The sequence below is a fragment of the Hemitrygon akajei genome, chromosome 30 (genome assembly GCF_048418815.1).
Source record: "Hemitrygon akajei chromosome 30, sHemAka1.3, whole genome shotgun sequence".
NCBI classification, from domain to species: domain Eukaryota; kingdom Metazoa; phylum Chordata; class Chondrichthyes; order Myliobatiformes; family Dasyatidae; genus Hemitrygon; species Hemitrygon akajei.
In genome coordinates this window covers 17,061,352-17,080,921 of record NC_133153.1, presented here as the reverse complement: position 1 = coordinate 17,080,921, position 19,570 = coordinate 17,061,352, and the positions used below count along the sequence as shown (strand labels likewise).

At 39.5% G+C, this 19,570-nt stretch overlaps 1 protein-coding gene across 2 annotated transcripts in view; it reads right to left on the bottom strand.

The window, feature by feature from the left end:
• The window catches only part of LOC140718839 (RNA polymerase II elongation factor ELL2), a 106,245-nt gene that overhangs the window by 9,051 nt on the left and 77,624 nt on the right, over positions 1–19,570 (bottom strand). For both annotated transcript variants that reach the window (XM_073033046.1, XM_073033047.1), the window contains exons 7-10: positions 18,639–18,753; positions 14,436–14,937; positions 12,559–12,622; positions 1,814–1,985 (exon numbers count right to left, since the gene is read on the bottom strand). In XM_073033046.1, coding sequence (XP_072889147.1) covers positions 1,814–1,985; positions 12,559–12,622; positions 14,436–14,937; positions 18,639–18,753 — 853 coding nt within the window. The remainder of the gene's footprint in view (positions 1–1,813; positions 1,986–12,558; positions 12,623–14,435; positions 14,938–18,638; positions 18,754–19,570) is intronic.

Genomic DNA, 19,570 nt, shown 5'->3' with positions numbered 1-19,570 from the left:
ACTGAAAGTTACAACATGGAAACCTGTAAATATGCTTGGGAATTTTTTTTTAAACAAAGGGGGGGTGAATGTGGTGAACTAGATATACCTGTCTGACTGCTCCTGTGGCTCCTCCCAAGACCCTGCTGACTGCCCCTGTGGCTCCTCCCACAGACCCCTGTATAAAGGCGACTGTGGCCTGCTGCTCTCCCTCATTTTCCCCAGGATGTAGTGTTGTTCTTCATATCTCACTTCCTAAGTCTCGGCGTGAGTTATTGATGGTGCATCAGTTTCTATACATAAACAACTGTTACTCTTAATCCTTCCAGAGATGGTGAGTGTAGCTGCAGTTGCTTAATCACCATAATTCCCTCCAAAACCTCTCCACCTTTCTCACTTTCTCTAATCATCACTTTCATTCACTTGTTCTAAATTCTTCACCTGACTTATATATTTTTCCCCTTTTGATAAATGCAGGAGGCATTTTGTTATGCTAAAAATCTACATTTTTCAGATGTACTGCTATTACTCTTTGAAGCAACATATGATTCAAATCAAGAGCAAGGGAAATAATGCCAACATCACTGCTCATGTTGAGTAACTTCCACGTAAGCCCATATACCACATCGTATCAACTGATCTCAGCCCATGGAAGCTGCATTGCTTCCTTTATTTTATCTTTGGCTTTCCCATATTGTACAGCTAAATGATGACACTTGCCAAGGGCTCCCATTTCTCAAAATTTCATCTTTTCCTAGAAAAGACTGTTAAAGTACTGTTAAAGTGTTCTACTATCTGCTCTATTGAACCAAATATTATCCAAGTAAAGAAATATTATCCAAATATTGTCTAAATAAAAACATTCATAATGGCTATAAGTTAGATTGGAGTCATCAGACAACTTTGTCATTATAAATTATTTCAGACAAATGTGATATCATCACAGCATTATAATATTACAGTACAGTCAAACTGATTCTGCATTTACTGGTCAGCTTCCATTTTTAATTACGGTACTACATTTCACAAGCTGTACAATAAATATTTAATTATGCTGTTCTTTATCATGCTTGTCTTGCTTTGGTGCAAGTTAGTTGTAATAGTAGCTGAATATACTGTAGTCCTTTAATTATTGTACTCCTCACTTGAATGATCTAAACACAGCAATCTACTAATTTATCATGTTTCCATGTGTGTAGAAGGTTAAAGTTACAATGCTGAGATACATCCTAGGATGTGCTGGGATGCATCATCAGTGATGTAACCTGGGGTCATCGGGTGTTGCGGGTCTTTCAACATCGAACACCCTCGTTCAGGTGACTCAGCCGGGATTAATCAGCCCTGGCTTGTGTTCCAGTAGCACTGGTACACAGGTCATACCTCTTGATCCATAACCATCGAAAGGCCTCTGTGATGGCCCTGATGGCTCTTTTCTTTGTAGCTCCATATTCCCAAGGAGAGTGTAGGATCTGCATAGCGAGCAGCCAGCAAACCCTTTACACCCCACCTCTATAGGCTCACATTGTGCCCTCCACCCCTGTCGCTGGCACTGCACAGCCAGCTCCTGGTATTTAGCTTTCTTACACTCAAACAGCTCTTCAATCAGGTCTTCCCAAGGCCCTGTCAATTACAAGTAGATATAAATAAGACACAAGATACATGTCAGAACTAAGTATACCTCATTTTCTACCCCTAACATTTCAGTTTCTCAATGCTACCAGTGATTTTATTACATAATCATTCAAAATTGGCTGAAGGTCAAAGGACGAAGAAATGCAGAGGAGAAAGAACAAAAAAGCAGCATCCTTTGCTGATCTAACATGCAATCTTTTACCTTGTATTCCTCCGTCCCAGGGCTAAGTGTTTTGATCTTTGAACCCAACTGCATGAACTGTTGTGTTATATTTCCAATTCTCGTGTGAAGATCCCGATATTCATTATACTCTGCATTGAAATCATTCCGATAGTTTTGACACAGCTCTAAAGATGTAATGGCAGTGTACTTCCTGCAAAAATGAATTGACCATGTAACTGTTTTCAAAAACAGTTTTTGTAAAGAAATCAATAATGTTACAAGATAATACTGCAAGTTAATTACTAACTTCATTGAACCTCAGCAATATGTACAAAAATTAAATGGCAGATGGGAAAGAGAAATGGCACACCCACTCTTTATACGCATACAAGATACTTGTTTTTTCTTTTTCTATTACTTTTAATTGAATGCTTGAACTTCTTACTCTAGATTGTACCCCACATGATAAACAAAATTCAAACTGGACATGTGGCTGCAGACTTAGTTTTGGAATGTGGACAACATTTTCTCTTGCCTTCAAAGGCACAAGAATACTTAACAACCCAAATTTAATTATTAAATATCTCGAAGAAAATTAAATGAGCTCTTTTGCAATGTAAAATTAGATCTTGTTCCAACTTTAATTGTGTATTCATAAAAAATTATAAAATACCCCAAAAAATAGTAAAAAAAAACTGCAAGTTAAGAATCTGATGGACTTCAGCTATCCACTTCTCAGATAAATAATTAACATTTTTTCGTATAAAATATTATGCTGAACATAATGGATAACAACTATACTGAAACTTCACAAAAAATTATGCTACAACATATTGATCAAAATATTGCAGAATGATTAGTAGTTTAAATATTAAATAATTTAACTGACTACTACTACATTTTAGTATATTGTTTAAAAACTTGAAACCTTCGGATGCTTCAATGCAAATACACTGGTGACTATTTTATTTTGGCACAGTATTACATGTCTTTCAATTAAATATAAAATGTGAAGACTGTTCATCTTTTTATAAAAAGGCACTACCTAGGCACTACTTGACTAACTATTTATCCAATAAAATAAAATAAACACTTGTAGTGGTAAAACTAATTCTCTCTGTTTTTTCCTGCTTGGATATCACATTTAGCTTTACCAGTTAGCATTTAATATTCAATCAAGTAAAATACAAACTGTTTGGCTAAAATATCTACCTGCTTGAGCATACTTGTTTATTAATTACAAACTAAGTTGAAATTCTGAAAATCTACAACTGGATACTTTGTTAAATTTCCTCATTTTAGGATATTAAAACACTTTAAAATAGATGTGATTTCCCACTAGTTATTATCATCAACTATAGGACTGTAATAACAACCTGTTGCCATTCATCTTTCAGCATGACTGATTAACATTAATATGAAGAGAAATGCAGTGTATGGATTAACACCAGAAAATGTCACTAATTTTTAAAAAATCAGAAGGTTAATTTCCAATTATAAGTTGCCTATGAATCCAGTGATCAGGTTAAAAAATCTTGTGAAAATTTGACCTATCCTAAAACACACTGGGAATCATTTATTCATCTGTTTTTTTTCTAGCTACGGAGACTCAAGCCCTACAATTCACCAGTCAAGGCATGCCTAAAATGATCACTCTTTAAGTTTCTGCAACAATAGACCAACATATACAACTATGTTGAAACACTGGTAACAAGTAAACCAACAACTTTTCTCAGTTCAGCCAGGATAATCTAACAATTGGCAATTTCTATTCAATTTTGTTTGAAATAAAATCAATTACAAAGGGTAATAGTGGATCACTGCAAGTTCCACAAAATCTGCCATTTTTTTTCTCAATCCTCTAATGCATGAAGGAACACCATTCCATGACATTCAATGCAAGCCTACATAACACTTCCATGATTTTGATTAGTACACATGACCCAAAAATTATCCCTGGCAACCGTGGGCAACAATGTCCTTCCTTTTAACCTGAAGAACCTAACTGATGCTCAATTACTCTGACTGGTGTCATGAATCTCCCAAAACTACTGCCCAAATGTTATCCAGGCACCCTCCCCCCACCTTCCCTACTTAGTCAGTCCAGAGTTAAAGATTACAAAATAATCTACATTCATCCTTGAACTGTGCTGAGAGTGAAAGAAAGTACTTTTAAGGTCTGTATTGTAGTAATAATGCTCTGCTGCTACCAGATTCTGCAGCACCAGACTCTTAATAATTCATCTTATTACCATGTACTGGCCCCCTTTAGTATACCATTACAGTGTTATTCACCTTCTAGGCAGTTGTGTTTCTGAAAACTTAACTACAAATAAAGATGTTAAAACACATGTACAGTAATTATCTAATCTGTAATATCTGACAAAGAGTTCAAAAATACAGAGTTTAAAATAAGGCCTCTCTTAACTTATGGGATGTGGGTGACACTGAAAAGATAAAGATTTACTACCAATCTCTAATTTTGGAACACAATGGTGTGCTGCATCTTTACCATCACAATCTGTGTAGTTAAGATACATCCAAAGCATTGTAAGGTGGAGAATTCCAGTACTTAACCCACAGATGAAGGAATGCAGCATCTATTTGTTAATACAGTAAGTGATGTATAAGGGAGCTTGCTTGGGAATGGGGAGGTATGAAGGCTTCCCATCTGGTTATTTCCTCTATGTTTTAGAGGTCAAGAGTTTGGAATGCACAGTACTTTCTGAACACTTTCTAAAGTCGCTTAAGTAGTTGCACTTTCTTGAGACACAATTATGAAGTTATAATTTTCTAATCACCTTTAAACATTATAAAATAGAAATAATATGCAGAATATTCTGAAGCCTTGATGCAACTGAATAACGAAGTATCTCTAGGCTGTGGGAGAATTTCTGGTTACACACTGGGGATGTGCTTTATTTTTCAAATTAACAGCATACAAATAATGTAATAATGTTCAGCTACATGAACAGAACCAAAGTAACAAAAGCTTTCATCTAACTGCACAACTAGACTGTTCTTAACTCTTCACACCCCCGTTAACCTTTCTCCAAGATTCATTAGCCTTATTGTGAACATACCCTCAACACACTTCCAGAACCAGTGACAACATTCAAGCATTTACCACAACTGCTGAGCATTTGGCTTTTAATCCTGGCCATTTAATTGCAACAAATGAAAGTGGAAATACTAAAGCAGGACAGTGCCTTTTATATTGAATGCAGTGCAGCCTTTATTAGAAAAATATGGCATTCAGTATCAATAACTCATCAGTTAATAACTCATCGGGGTGACTGATAAGTTTGTGGCCTGAGGTAGAAGGAGATGAGTTATTAACTTCAAACTTTCTGCATAATCAAAGAATTGACCTGCATGTACATGTAACGAGAGCTGTATAACTCATCTCCCTCTACCTTAGGCCACGAACTTATCAATCACCCATCTGTGGACACTTTCTGGGAGGTTCAAGATCCGTGTGCTCCACAACCGCTGGACTAAGTGTGTAAATGTAGGAAGGGACTAGGTTGAAAAATAAATGTGCTAGGTTTTCTAAAATTGACTCCTTCTACCTTAGGCCACGAACATATCAATTACCCCTCGTATTATTCATCTGTCTGCAAGTTCAGGTCTAAGTAGACGAATAACTTCAAAATAAGAGTTTGCTATAATGCTGTATCTGAGTGATACAGACATCAAGCATCCATTTACATGAATTCAACTTTATTAGAACATAATACAGTACAGCTCACAGTGTTTACACTGAGCATGATACCAAATTAAGCTACTGTAAGTTTCTTCTGGCTATGCATGATCCATATCCCTCCATTTTCTAACAGTCTTTTAAATGCTACTATCACATCTACTTCCACCAATACTCCTGGTAGCCCGTTCTAGGCTTCTATAACTCTTCTGTAAAAAATCACTTGCCACACATCTTTTTTCAACATTTTCCCTCTCACCTCATGCCACGAGAAAAGGATTCTGACTGTCCATATGAACTACGCCTCCCATAATTTTATAAACCTCTAACATGTCTCCCCTCAGCCTACAAAGTTTCAGAAAAAACAGAGTTTATCCAAGCAACACACAAAATGCTGCCTGGCCTGCTGCATTCCACCAGCATTTTGTATGCATTGCTTGAATTTCCAGCATCTGCGTACTTTCTAGCGTTTGTCCAACCTCTCCTTACAGCTCATACGCTCTAATTCAGGCAGCATCCTGATTAACCACCTCTGCACCCTTTTCATGACTTTCACATGATTTGCTGTTACAGGGCAAAAATATTTTCCCCACTTTCCCAGCAAATCTCCCCTTATTTTACCACTCACCAATGTAATTAGGGCTATTTACAGAGGCCAATTAACCTACTCAAGACTTGAGGGTTGATGTGTGAGGAAATCAAAGAATTGTGGAGAAACATACACATATACAGAACCAGAGGTTCGGCCTGAATCACTAGAATTGTGACACAGCAGTTCACCAACTGCGACATTATAAGCCCCCACTGCTCCTCAATTATTTCTTGGGGTTCTCCACCAGACAAGTTAGCAGCAACAGCTCAGATTAGTGGGGCTGCCTCAGGTTAATTCCTTCAAATTGCCTTTGAGCAAAATCTTGACAAGTAGGCTGTCTGATTGACAAAACCAAGCAATTATGCCCAGAACAGACTGGAAAAAGTGAAAATCTCAAAATTTATGGAGTATCTGTGAACAGTGAACACTTCAACTGCTTGCCTTTTGTTCAGATTATAATCTATTTTTGCAGCTGAATCTGCAAAGATAGGATACAAGTTGACAATCCCTTTAGATTTAAGAAGTATACAGATGATACAATACCCAATTCAAAGAATTAAGCAAGTACTATTAGAAACATTCATATTAGGCTATCCTTGGAGTAATTTTGTACTTATTCACTCATTTGGCTGTATACAAAAACAGCATTCCCTTCATGCCTTTATGGCAAGCAGTTACATTAAGGTTGTTTAGCACCAAATATTTAATAACTGTTTTTCCATATCTACTGATGGGCAGAAATTCAACTGGTCTCAGTCATTGCCCCAAGATACAGATACTTAAATGGAGATATTTTTACTTATCCCCTGTTCTTTGTTAGAAAGTTGGTGACTGTCATCCAGCAGTTTAACACACCTTGACAGGATAACCTAGTGCTAAGTTTGCAGAGGAGTAATTGGTAACAGTAATAAATCAGTAAAGTCAAATTTCTTTGAAATATCTGTGACATATCCCGAATAATTTTATGGGGATAAAGAAAACCAGCTGCTTCTACATGGTTTATCTCAGAGTTAGTGGAGTTTTTCTGATACAGTACTTACTCAAAAAGCTTAGATATAACAGGATTCTGATCATTACCAAGGAAAAATTACAATAATCCAACCTCCAACATTCTCCCCCTGTAGGGCTTAATGCATCAACACTGTATTATACCTGATCATCTGGTGAACCAGAGACTGCTGTGAAAGAGCAGCTGACAACTAGGGAAAGACATTGTGACAGCATGGAAAGACAGCTGGCAGGAGGGAACAGACCCCACTGCGGCTTCCACGGGCTAGCTACCTGCGGCAGCGGGATCCAGCACGCAACGGTGCATGGGTCCCAGGGTCCCACCCACCCTTGGCTAAGAAAACCTGTAAGAAGATACCCCTTGAGTCAGCAAGAGCGGCAGAAGATGACTCATTGGCAGACAACTAGCAACCGACACAGGAACGGAATAGCCAATGAGTTGGATGATCAGCATACCTGAGGCTACAGCAGCTGCAGCAGGACACAAGCTCCAGAGTTGCATATGTGGCTGGGCAAAGGTTACTTCCATTACAGGCCTGAAAATACATCAGGGCAGGAAAGGATGCCTGAAGAAGAGGCAACAGGGACCCCGCATCGACAGCTACTTTTTGAGAAGCAGGTCAAGTCAGTCGACTGAAGTTCAGCAGCAGGACAAAACCCAAAGTCTGCATGACATCAATACCCCTGTCCCAGTGGAGGAAGAGCAAGGCACAGGAGAGCAACCAGAGCCCAGCCCATTACGACCTGCAACGGAAAAGAAGATCCAAGGGCTAAAGTTGTTGATCAAGTGGCCAAAATCTTGCGAGAAGGCAATGTGGGAGGAGGTCAATGCTGACCTTTGCAACATCTTAGAGATGCTCAGAGGTATCACTATGAAGAAGTTAGAAACAATGGGGGAATTGATCTATAGCTATGGAGCAGAATATTTTGGAGTGCTAGAGAGGAAGAAAACTATACCGACGATCTCCACTAAGTCCAGAAGGCAGAAGGAAATAGACCGTCTAGTTAGAGAGAGGAGGCAGCTGAAGAAACAATGGAGGAAGGCCACAGAAGAGGATAAAGAAAGCATAAACCTGTTGCAAGCAGACATCTGGAGCAGGCTTGCGACACTGAGGAGAGCTGAGAACCTGGTAAGGATCACAGGAAGAAGGAGGGGACAAGAACAAGCTTCTAAAAAGATCCCTTCAAGTTTGTGAAGGGTCCCTTCACGGGGAGAAGAGTGGAAGTCTCTCAGTGTCAAAGGCAGAACTGGAGAAACACCTGGAAAAGTTCTACACAGACAACCGATGCCACGAAGAGATCACCCTCCCACCTGACATGCCACAATTCATCCACCAGAACACCAACTAGATATCAGCCCACCTAGACGGAGTGAGGTGGAGAAAATTGTGCATAGAGTAAGGGCCGCATCAGCCCCAGGTTCTACAAAACCACAGACTCTACCAAAATGCACCAGGTGTCCTGCAGTTCCTCTGGAGGTTCGTGACGGTGGTATGGCGTAAGCAGGAGATACCAACATCCTGGCAGAGAGCCGGAGGAACCCTGATCCTAAAGGAAAAGGGTTCATCAGAAATCGGCCAATTCCACCAGATCAGTCTCCTAAACATCGACTGCAAAATCTTCTTTAGTGTGGCTGCTCATAGGCTGTCAAGATATCTGCAAAGAGACCATCTGATTGATACATCAATTCAGAAAGCAGGGATCTCGGGCTTCGCTGGCTGTCTGGAACATGCTTGCACCATCTGGCATCACATCCAGGTCGCCAAGTAGGGAACAGATCTTCATGTGGTGTTCCTGGACCTCGCCAACACCTTCAGCTCCGTCCCTCATAACCTCAACTGGACTGCTTTTGACTTCTTCAGGGTCCCAGTGGCTCTCACAAGCCTCGTTAAGGCCTACTTCCAGGATGTGCAGTTATGTTTGACAACAGCAGACTACACCACTGCATGTCAACATCTGGAAATGGGAATCAAGGTTGTTTGTACCATCTCCTCGCTAGCCTTCATCGTGGCCATGGAGGTGATCATTAGAGCATCTCGATGGGTGGTTGGAGGACAGCGTATAAGATCTGGTCTGAAGCTGCCGCCTATCAGAGCATAAATGGACGATCTCGCAGCACTCACCACAAGCAAGGCTTGTACTGTACACCTGTTGAGAAAGCCTCAAGAGAATATCGAGCAGGTTTGGCTGAAGATCAAGCCGAGCAAGTCCAAAAGCATCTCCATTGTCAAGGGGAAGCTGGTAGACCAACGCTTCTAAATGGGTGATGAGACGATCCCAACAGTCTTTGAGAAGCCTGTGAAGAGCCTAGGTTGGTGGTATAACGTATCCCTCAAAGACACAGAGCAGGTACGTCAGCTCAGGAAGGATGCCGTCAGTGGCCTCGAGAGCATCGACAGAACTACTCCCTGGCAAGTTTAAGATCTGGTGTATGCAATTTGGGCTCCTTCCACACCTCATGTGACTACTAACCCTGTATGAAATTCCAGTCTTGCAGGTGGAAAAGCTGGAGAGACTGATCAGCTCATACGTAAGGAAGTGGCTTGCTCTTCCCAGGTGGTTCAGCAGCATAGGGTTCTACAGCAAAGGAATCCTAGAGCTACCCATTTCTAGTCTTTCAGAGGAGTACAAGTGTGCCAAAGTAAGACTGGAGATGATGTTAACAGGAGAGTGATCTCTTTGTAGCACAAGCTACCCTCATCCTGGATACTGGGAGGAAATGGACTCCATCAGAAGCAACCGAGCAAGCAAAGGCAGCAATCAAGCACAGGGACATCGTGGGCCGAGTGCAGCAAGGGAGGAGCAGTCTTGGCCTTGGGGACAGTACACCAGCCTGGAACAAGGCTGCTCCATCTCAGGGATGCAGGCTCATGATGCAGAAGATACGTCGGCAGGAGGAGGTGGCAAGGTGCACAAAGGCAGTTCTCTGGCAAGGCAAGGGCAATGGATGAGATGGGAGGGAGCGGAGAAAAGAAAGATCTCCTGGAGAGAGCTGTGGGAGATGGAGACATTCAGAGCAAGCTTCACCATAAGGGCTACCTATGATGTTTTGCCGTCTCCCATGAATCTCAGCCAGTGGTATGGAGAGGACCCCATGTGCTCCCTCTGCCCGACTTCAGCAACACTAAAGCACATTCTGGTGGGCTGCAAGACCAGCCTCACTCAAGGCTGATACGCCTGGCGGCACAACCAGGTGCTACGGTGTCTTGCAGCGGTGCTGGAAAGTCGGCAGACGAGCGTCAACACTCTCTCTCCCCCTTCATCCCACTGGCCGTTAACAGCATTTGTCCAGGAAGGTGAAGGTAAAGCCAGACTCGCCACATCAAGACCAGATACTGGGCGGCTATACCACATCAAGACCAGACACCGGGTGGCTAGGCGGGGCACTTGATTGGAAGATGGTGGCAGACTTAGGCCAGAGGCTCTGCTTCCCAACTGAAATCACGGAAACCAACCTCAGACCAGACCTTGTGCTATGGTCGGCCTTACTCCATCTCATTTACACCGTCGAGCTTACAGTGCCCTGGGAGAATACAGCGGAGGAGGCCTACGAGCGCAAGACGCTGAGGTACGCTGAGCTTGCAGCCGATGTGCAGCAATGTGGCTGGAAAGCAAGGGTGTGATTGGTCGAAGTAGGCTGCAGAGGATTTGTAGCCACATCAACATCAAGGTTACTCTGGGAGTTGGGAGTGCAAGGGAAGACACACCGACAAGCAGTCAAAGACCTCTTCAGAGCTGCTGAAAAGGGTAGTCAGTGGCTCTGGATGAAGAGAAAGGATTCCATTTGGGCCCCAAGTGAGTGAATGGCATCTAGGGGGTGAGCCCAGGACTCTGGGATTCACTGCTGAACCCTCTGGAGGTGTTGTGGGCCTATCAGTGAAACACTGAAGAAAGAAGGTGGCCACTTGATAACCCACAAGATGCCACCACTCACTTGGCTACTCCACAGAGTCTAGGCAGCAGGTCTCAGGAGTGCAAATAAGGAATATTAACATCTACTCCTACGTAACATACCTGATCCTGCTGGTGTCTCTCTCACTGGTCAACCCAAACTAAAATCCTGTTTTGGTCTGATCATGCCAATCTAGAAGTAGAAGAGTGGCAACTAAAATATTCTGAGCTCAAAGCCAACTTATAATCACTGTTGGACATCATTCCTAAAATAATAGCCTTCCGTCAGGGAAGACATTCATGAAAAGAACAGCAATAGATAACAATGTGATCCCAGCCTGTGGTTAAAAGAGAAGTGAATTCAAATTCACTTGTATCTTCAAACTTACCACAGGCACAAACTATTAGATTTAATAAAAAGTCAACAAGCGTTAAATCAAGACAAACATATTAGCTGAAGAGAGGCAGCACAAGACTTCAAAAATTAAACAAGAAAAATTTAATACCTTCTATGCAATTAATTTCTATGAAGGGAAAGAAGCAAAAAATGTCACAACTAGGAATGTTTCTATCGAATAATAATTATTAAGCTAAAAATAAATATTAAATGTCTTCCTAAATAGGTTAGACATACAAATGGGCATAATAGACCACAATATTGTTTTTAAAAATCCAGAAATTCCTCCCCCTTTCCATCTCTGCCTCATTCAGTCAGGAAAATGTTTTATTAATTGTTTTCAAAATATAATGATGTAAACCACAATGTTTAGATACATTATATTCTTTTATTATAGGTGAAGAAATTGCTGTATGCTCAAACTTCTGATATTGTAAGAAACGTTTATTGTAATAATAATTGGAGTGCACTAGCAAAGATCAGCATAGATTAAATGGATTAAATTTTAACCCGTGTTTGAAGAGACCATTATCAGTTCAAATGGTTTAATTTAATACAAGGATTTAGGTCTTATTGCTTCAAGATAAAAGTGACAAAACGGACTTTTAACATCGTAAACCAGCGGGTTGTTGTTATGTTTCCAGCTCGCTATGAAAATAGGGGACACCTCCCTCTCCTTTGCCAGGGAGAGAGAGAGTGAGAACCTGCAGTTTGTCAAATATCTGATGAAACGCGAAGACTTTGGGGTAACTTTGGTCTATGTCTTTGCTATTGCTTAGCACATGCTTGGGCTCAGTGACAGTACCGACGCACATTTTTTGCTGGTGGGGGAGGGGGGGGGATCGTTGCTTGCTGCCACTTACGTGCGGGAGGGGGGAACTCAGGGGTGGGGGCTTTGGGGTTTTCACGTTTAACTGTCGTTTATTCTTTGGGGCACTTCTCTGTTTTCATGGATGTTTGCAAAGAAAAAGCATTTCAGGATGTATATTGTATACATTTCTCTGACATTAAATTTGACCTTTGAACCTTTGAAAATACAACTTTTACCAATTTTGCAGAGGATCTTTTTAACTCTTTAGGAAACAGTAGAATCTCAGCTGCCAACTACTACAGAGCTATATACAAGGCATTATTGCCATCATTAAATACCGATATCCTATGCAATTTTTTTTAACCAAATTAAGACTACTCACAATAAATAGTCTGGCATTTCCACTGTTGAATTAGCGGTTGCAGATGTATTTGTGGTCTCATGCTCTGTAGATAAGATCATACAGGTTATTTGACTATCTAAAATACTAAATGTCAATGGAAATTACTAAATGCCAGTGGTAGTTATATGGTTATTTATGGTAACAGGCATTAGTAGCAGCATTTCTTCAATTTTTTTTAATGACTTCAACAGCAACAGTTACTTGGATATTAAGATCTTCACATCAATTCTTAGTCAGTAATCAGCAAAATGAAAAACTTTTATACATTGTAAACAAAGATAAAAGCCGATGTACTAACATGCACCTACCACATTTCACAGAACCTCAGATTGAATATCTGAACAGCCACAATAATTGGAAATAAAAAAGGATCATTAATCATTTCCATTGACAACCTACACAAGAACATCTATATTAGTTGCTATGGCTCTTGAACAATTTGCTTCTGAAATTAATCAAATAGTACATTTTTATAAAATGTACTGAGAAATTGACGGATCATGTTTAGTAGCATTTCATGAATTAACATTTCAGAAGAAGTGGATATATTTTACAGTTATATGCTAATAATGATCAAATGTATAACTACCCATAGCAGCCTGAAATCTGCAGGGTAGACAACATGCAGATTGTTGTTTTATAGATTTGAAAAGAAACTATATTCAAATTACTACCATTACAAAACAGCAATTTGTTACGTTCCTCATCACGGGTTAGAACCATAGAACATTACAGCACAGAAAACAGACCCTTTGGCCCTTCTTGGCTGTGCCGAACTATTTTTCTGCGTAGTCCCACTGACCTGCACCTGGACCATATCCTTCCATACCCCTCTCATCCATGTACCTGTCCAAGGTGTTTCTTAAATGTTAAAAGTGAGCCCTCATTTACCACTTCATCTGGCAGCTCATTCTACACTCCCACCACTCTGTGTGTGAAGAAACCCGCCCCCTAATATTCCCTTTAAACTTTTCCCCCTTCACCCTTAACCCATGTCCTCTGGTTTTTTTCTCCCCTAGCCTCAGTGGAAAAAGCCTGCTTGCATTCACTCTATCTATACCCATCATAATTTTATATACCTCTATCAAATCTCCCCTCATTCTTCTATGCCCCAGGGAATAAAGTCCTAACCTATTCAACCTTTCTCTGTAACTCAGTTTCTCAAGTCCCGGCAACATCCTCGTACACCTTCTCTGCACTCTTTCAACCTGATTAATATCCTTTCTGTAATTAGGTGACCAAAACTGCTCACAATACTCCATATTCGGCCTCACCAATGTCTTATACAACCTCACCATAACAATCCAACTCTTATACTCAATACTTTGATTGAGAAAGGCCAATATACCAAAAGCTCTCTTTATGACCCTATCTACCTGTGACGCCACTTTTAGGGAATTATGTATCTGTATTCTCAGTTATATGGTTGTGGGACTCCACGGCTGTGAGAGCTCTGGAAGAGAAGGTGGTCATGCAGCCCCTCAAATATTTCCTGTCAGTCAATCAGATCAATGATGATTTGCATCTCAACTTCACTTGTCTGCCTATGATTCATAAAACTGTCCCCAATTTTAAAACAAAGTCTATGTTTCAGAACAGTTTGACCAGCACCATGAAGCAGTATGTCCAATGACAAGAAACATGAATAATCACCTGAAAACAGGTAAATGCACATCAAGACTTTAAACTGTAAATTTAAAGTTGAAATGTGAATTTTTAAGATAACCCCCAAAATACTACTACATTAGAATAATAATTGATTATTAGTAATAGTGACATAATTTGAGGTCTTACTTCCATGGGAAAACTTTACAAAATCAATATTTAAAGGAAAATTAATTGCAAGACATCATTACCTTTATGATTTTCTTCATGTGATTTTTCAAACCTCTGCGATGGACTCTCTTTCAGCCACTTTCTTGCTTCTGGTTTCATGTGCTCTCGCTCCTTCTCTTTATGTTTTTTGTACTTTTTTTTATTATGACCAGCACAAAGTTCCATATCCTCTGGAAGATGGTAGGATGTCTGTTCCAAACTTACTTGTGCAACTTGGTTATGAGAATTCCCAGAAATATCACAATTACCTGTGAATTCTTTATCATTTTTGTTTATGTGAGTCCGTGTAGAGTCATTGCAGTTTCTAAATGGCTCTGTAACTTCATTCTGACTCTCAGGCAGTGAAGAATTTGTTTTCTGGAACTCTGTTTTAGTAGGAAAACAGGAATTCGATGTGGTAATAGGGCATGTTGAATGAGAACGATGACCATTCAAAATAAGCTGCTGATTACCCCTGGAATGCAATACTTTACTTCTCTTGTTTTTGTGTGAATCTGTTCGTTCTGAAGGCACTGATCGTTTCTGAAATTAAGGCACATTTAAAAAGAAAGCTTTTTAAAACAGCCAATACTAGGAGCTATATATATTTTCCCAGATGCCATATATAATGATCACAATTTAAATACATGGGGCTTCTTGGACCAATTTCAAAACTGCCTGTAATAGTCTTACTTTGTAAGTTATGTGACCAATAACGGAAGGGATGAAAATGAAGCATAATGATCATTTTTTAAATTCTAAATTTAATCTGTAGAAACCCCCAAACAGTAATGGTGCTAGCAGGTACCGATTTTTTTCCTCCGTATTGTTATACATGTAGGACTCCCAGTACCATTAACTGTGGTGTTAACTGTTAAGGCTAACAAAATGGTTTCTCTGGATTGTTATAATGAAATGGCTTCTCTGTAATGTTATTTAATACTGTAATGGGTTTCTGTAGCTGGAATGTTTGGATTATAACTGCAGATAAGGGGGGAACTAACGAATAGAGAATTGTTATGCTATCTTGTACATGTGAGCTGAAGTTCATGGTCTTTCAGGAGGCGAGCGAGGAGGACGGATGCATGGGGAGTAGACAGCGGTTCCAGGGCAGCGGATACTGGAAGTCGGCAGTTTGGATGGTGGCCGAAGGCTCGGAGGGTTGTTGTGGATGGAACTGGAGGTGTGAGCTCCAATGTAGAAAAATATTATGTGCACAAACTGATAAGCTAACTGATTTAGTGCCTTTAGGTTATCTGTTTCTATTAACCCAGCACTAAGAAGCTGTAATTATTTACCTGTCTTTGGTGTACCTTTTGATATTTGTGTTGCGAGCGTGTACGGGGGGGGGGGGGGGGATTACACCACATTTGCACTGAAGTATTGCACTGTTGGCGGGGTGATGGCGGTTCACCCTAGGTGAACGGGAGTAAATTGGGGGCACAGACACTACATACATAAATAAGCAGATAAGCAATGTTCTACCATTAAATCCTTCCTATTTTAACCTTGAAGCTAACTAAAACTTTGAGAATAATTCAGGGAATCAGATGACAGGTTAAAAACTTTCAGTACAAGAGGGCTGAGTATAATTCACTGAACTGAATTTGGATTGGATCTAAATACAAATAATAGGTTGAATAAAGAAATGTTAATAATTATATTTTATTTATTGAGACACAGTGCGCAAAAGGGCCTTCTGATCCTTGGAGCTGCGCTGCCCTGCAACCCTAGCCTAATCACGGAACAATTTACAATGACCAATTAGCCTACCAACCGGTATGTCCTTGGACTAGTTGAGGAAACAGGGGCATCTGTAGGAAATCCACTCAGTCACAGGGAGAACACACAAACTCCTTTGAGACAGAGGCAGGAATTGTACCTTGATCACTGGTACTGTAGAGCATTGTGCTAATCACTATGCTACTGTGCTGAAATTCTGGAAGTTAATCTGACAGAAAGAGGTTGATATCAAGATGACAGGAATTAATGGGATAGAGTGAAGAGGGTAAGGGTAAAGGTCAATGGAAAAAGCTGAAGGTTAAGGGTTGGAGGAAAAGTGAGGGTTAGATGAAAGAGGTAAAGGGCAAAGACTGAGTCAGTGAAGACGTAGTAGGGAATAGGAAGGTTTGCAAATGATACAAAAATTGTTGGTACACTGGAGAGTGAAGAAATTTACTAATATGACAATTGGATCTAAATCAACTGGCAAAGTGGGCCAAGGATTGGCAGATGGAGTTTAACTCTGACAAGTGTGAAGTATTGTGTATTTGGCAAATTAAAGCAGAGCAGGAATTACACAGTAAATGGTGGGACCCTGGAGCATATTGCAGAACAGAGATCCAGGGGTACAAGCGCATAGTTCCCTGAAAGTAGTAACACAAGTAGACTTGGTAGTGAAGAATGCATTTGACATACTTGCCTTCATTGGTCAGGGTACTGACTACAAGAATTGGGACAACATGTTACAGCTGTACAAGACTTTGGTGGGATCATACTCTGAGTTGTGTGCACAATTCTAGTCACATAGCTACAGGAAGTATATAATTTAGAAGAAAAGTGCAGAAAAGATTCTCAACAATAATACCAGGACTGGAGGGATTAAATTATAAGGACAGACTGAATAAGCTAAGCTTTTTTCCCCTAAAGTGCAGAAAAATCAGAAGTGATGTTATGGAGCCTATCTCCATGCTATATCTCCCTTTGACTATGACCTTATAGAGGGGCAAAGATAGGATTGGTATCCAGAATTTAAAACTAGAGGATTTAGGTTCAATGTGACACTAGAAAAGTTTAAGAGAAATCTAACTTAAGGAAGAGTTTGGAACAAGCTGCTGGTAAAAGTAGTGAATGTAGGTATGATATCAACTTTTAAGAAAAATTTGGATAATTACATAATTGGGAGGGATATGGAGGGCTAAGGCCTAGGTGCAGGTTAATGGGACAAGGCAGAATAATAGTTCAGCATTGACTTGATGGGCCAAAGGGCCTGTTTCAGTCCTGTGGTGTCCTGTAACTCTATAACTAAGGTAAGGGTGACAGTTATCTGGAACAAGCCGCCAGAGGAGATGGTAGAAGCCAATACAATTACAAAGTTTAAAAGGCATTTGGACAGATACTTAGATAGGAAAGCAATGCAGTTAGGCTGAATTAAACTGGTACCCCTCGATGCTTTCCTAGGATGAAGTCCATCTTCTATGAAATGGGGTAAGTGGCACAATTCTATGAAATAGGGAAAGTGGCAGGGCAAGGTAAAGGACATCATTATAGGAGAGTGGGATGGCAGTAAGGAGGGAATGGAGGAATACAAATGAAAAAAGGGCAAGAGGCTGGATAGGAACGAAAAGGACTTGGATTGTAAAAAGAAAGATGAAGATGATAGATGGAAGGAAGAAGTTGTTGAAATGACAGTAGAATAAAGGTGAAAGAAGGACAGAAGAATGAAAAATGTACTGTGCACTGAGTTTTATTAACCTGATTTCATACTCACTAAACAGAGTAAATGGCACATTAAATTTAAAGTTAACAATCAAACTTTAAATTTTAACCTTTGAGCTATCTGATGATTCATGTAGTCCTCATGATTTAATGCCAAATTAATGTTTTGTTTAGCCGAAGTACTACTACACCCATCACAAAAGTAATATAAATTACAGTTCCTTACTGTAAAAAACAAAGTCAAATAACAGGAATAGTTTCAAAGTATAGGTCATGTTTACAACAAACCTTCAAACTTCTTTATCAAATATCATATTTTGAAATCTGACTATAATCAAATAAATATATTTATATGCAGCAATTTTTAAACTCCAGACATTAAAAATTGCAGGAGCTAGAAAAGAAAGGCCAAAATAGAAAATAACATCACGACCAACAAAAAATATCTTAAGTTGTTTAAATTAAAACCTTTCAAGTTCTATTAGGTATTCAAAGTACTTGTTTCAATCAGTGTTTCTTCCTGCATATTCCAATTCCTCTATTTTATAATGCCATTTTGAATGCATACACACGTATCATGCTCCATTTCCATTCACTCTTTGAAAATGGATAAAAATCCACATATGTTCATTTTGGGATTTTCAAAGGCATTCCAGTTTTCATCATAAGTTCACATATTAATTCTACGAAAATGAACAAGGAAAACACCATCAAAGCTCTTCTAATACGTAGGACATGTATTTTATATGCAACAGACGTGTTACTGCAAGAAATCATAGAAATAACATAAAAACAATCATTGTTACCAACAAAGAAGTCTTGACAGGGCTTGACTGTGGTGAGTTTTCCCCTGAGGGCTTCTGGAATGAAGAACTGAGTTGAAAAGTCTTGGGTTGACAAGAAATTGGCGGCTGAAGTTTCCTATAAGGAGATATTAGTTACAGATGGACCAAATTCTAATGTCCTATAAGAATATGCTTCCTTGTTCAGAATCATACCAAAACATTGCACAGCATATAACAAAACATAATCATAAGCAAAATCTCAATATTCTTCTCACAGCTTTGTTGGCCAATTCCAATAATACAGATTATGCTGAATAAGCCTTTCCATTACAATGTAGCAGCAAAGAAATTTAGAGATTCTTGCAGTAACAGAATGCTTTTAATATGAATGTATAATTCACATTTCTTTAAGATAGACATAATATTTTTAAAAACCAAGTGATTTTGATCAGAAAATACATTTCTGAAATCATATCAACTGCTCAAGTCGATTGCAGTATAACAGGTTTTAATATCTCCAAGTCAGGTAGGAAGTCATTAGCATGAATCCCTGTTGAAAGTTTACATGTTTAATTTAGATCAAGACAGGATCAGATTCTGTTGTGATGTAGGCAACTATACCTTCATATATTTCAATATACATTACCATCTTCAAAAAAAAAGTGAAGAAAACAGCATAGCAGGAAAAGTTAAAGATGTTGATCATCATCAAAAGACAATTATGTAGGCATTCAAGATTGTGGCTGAAAGGTTCAGAACTTGTCAAGAACTGAGAATGACCTTTCAAAGCTTGCTGAATTAGGAATTCTTAAATCTAAAGGGAGAAATGTACCTTTGGTCACTAGCGATAAATCCATCATTATTAGTTGTAGTTACCTCCTGATATCAATAGTCTAAATTTGCAGATGAGTATAACCTATAGTTGATATACTGCTGAGTTGACATTAGGCAAC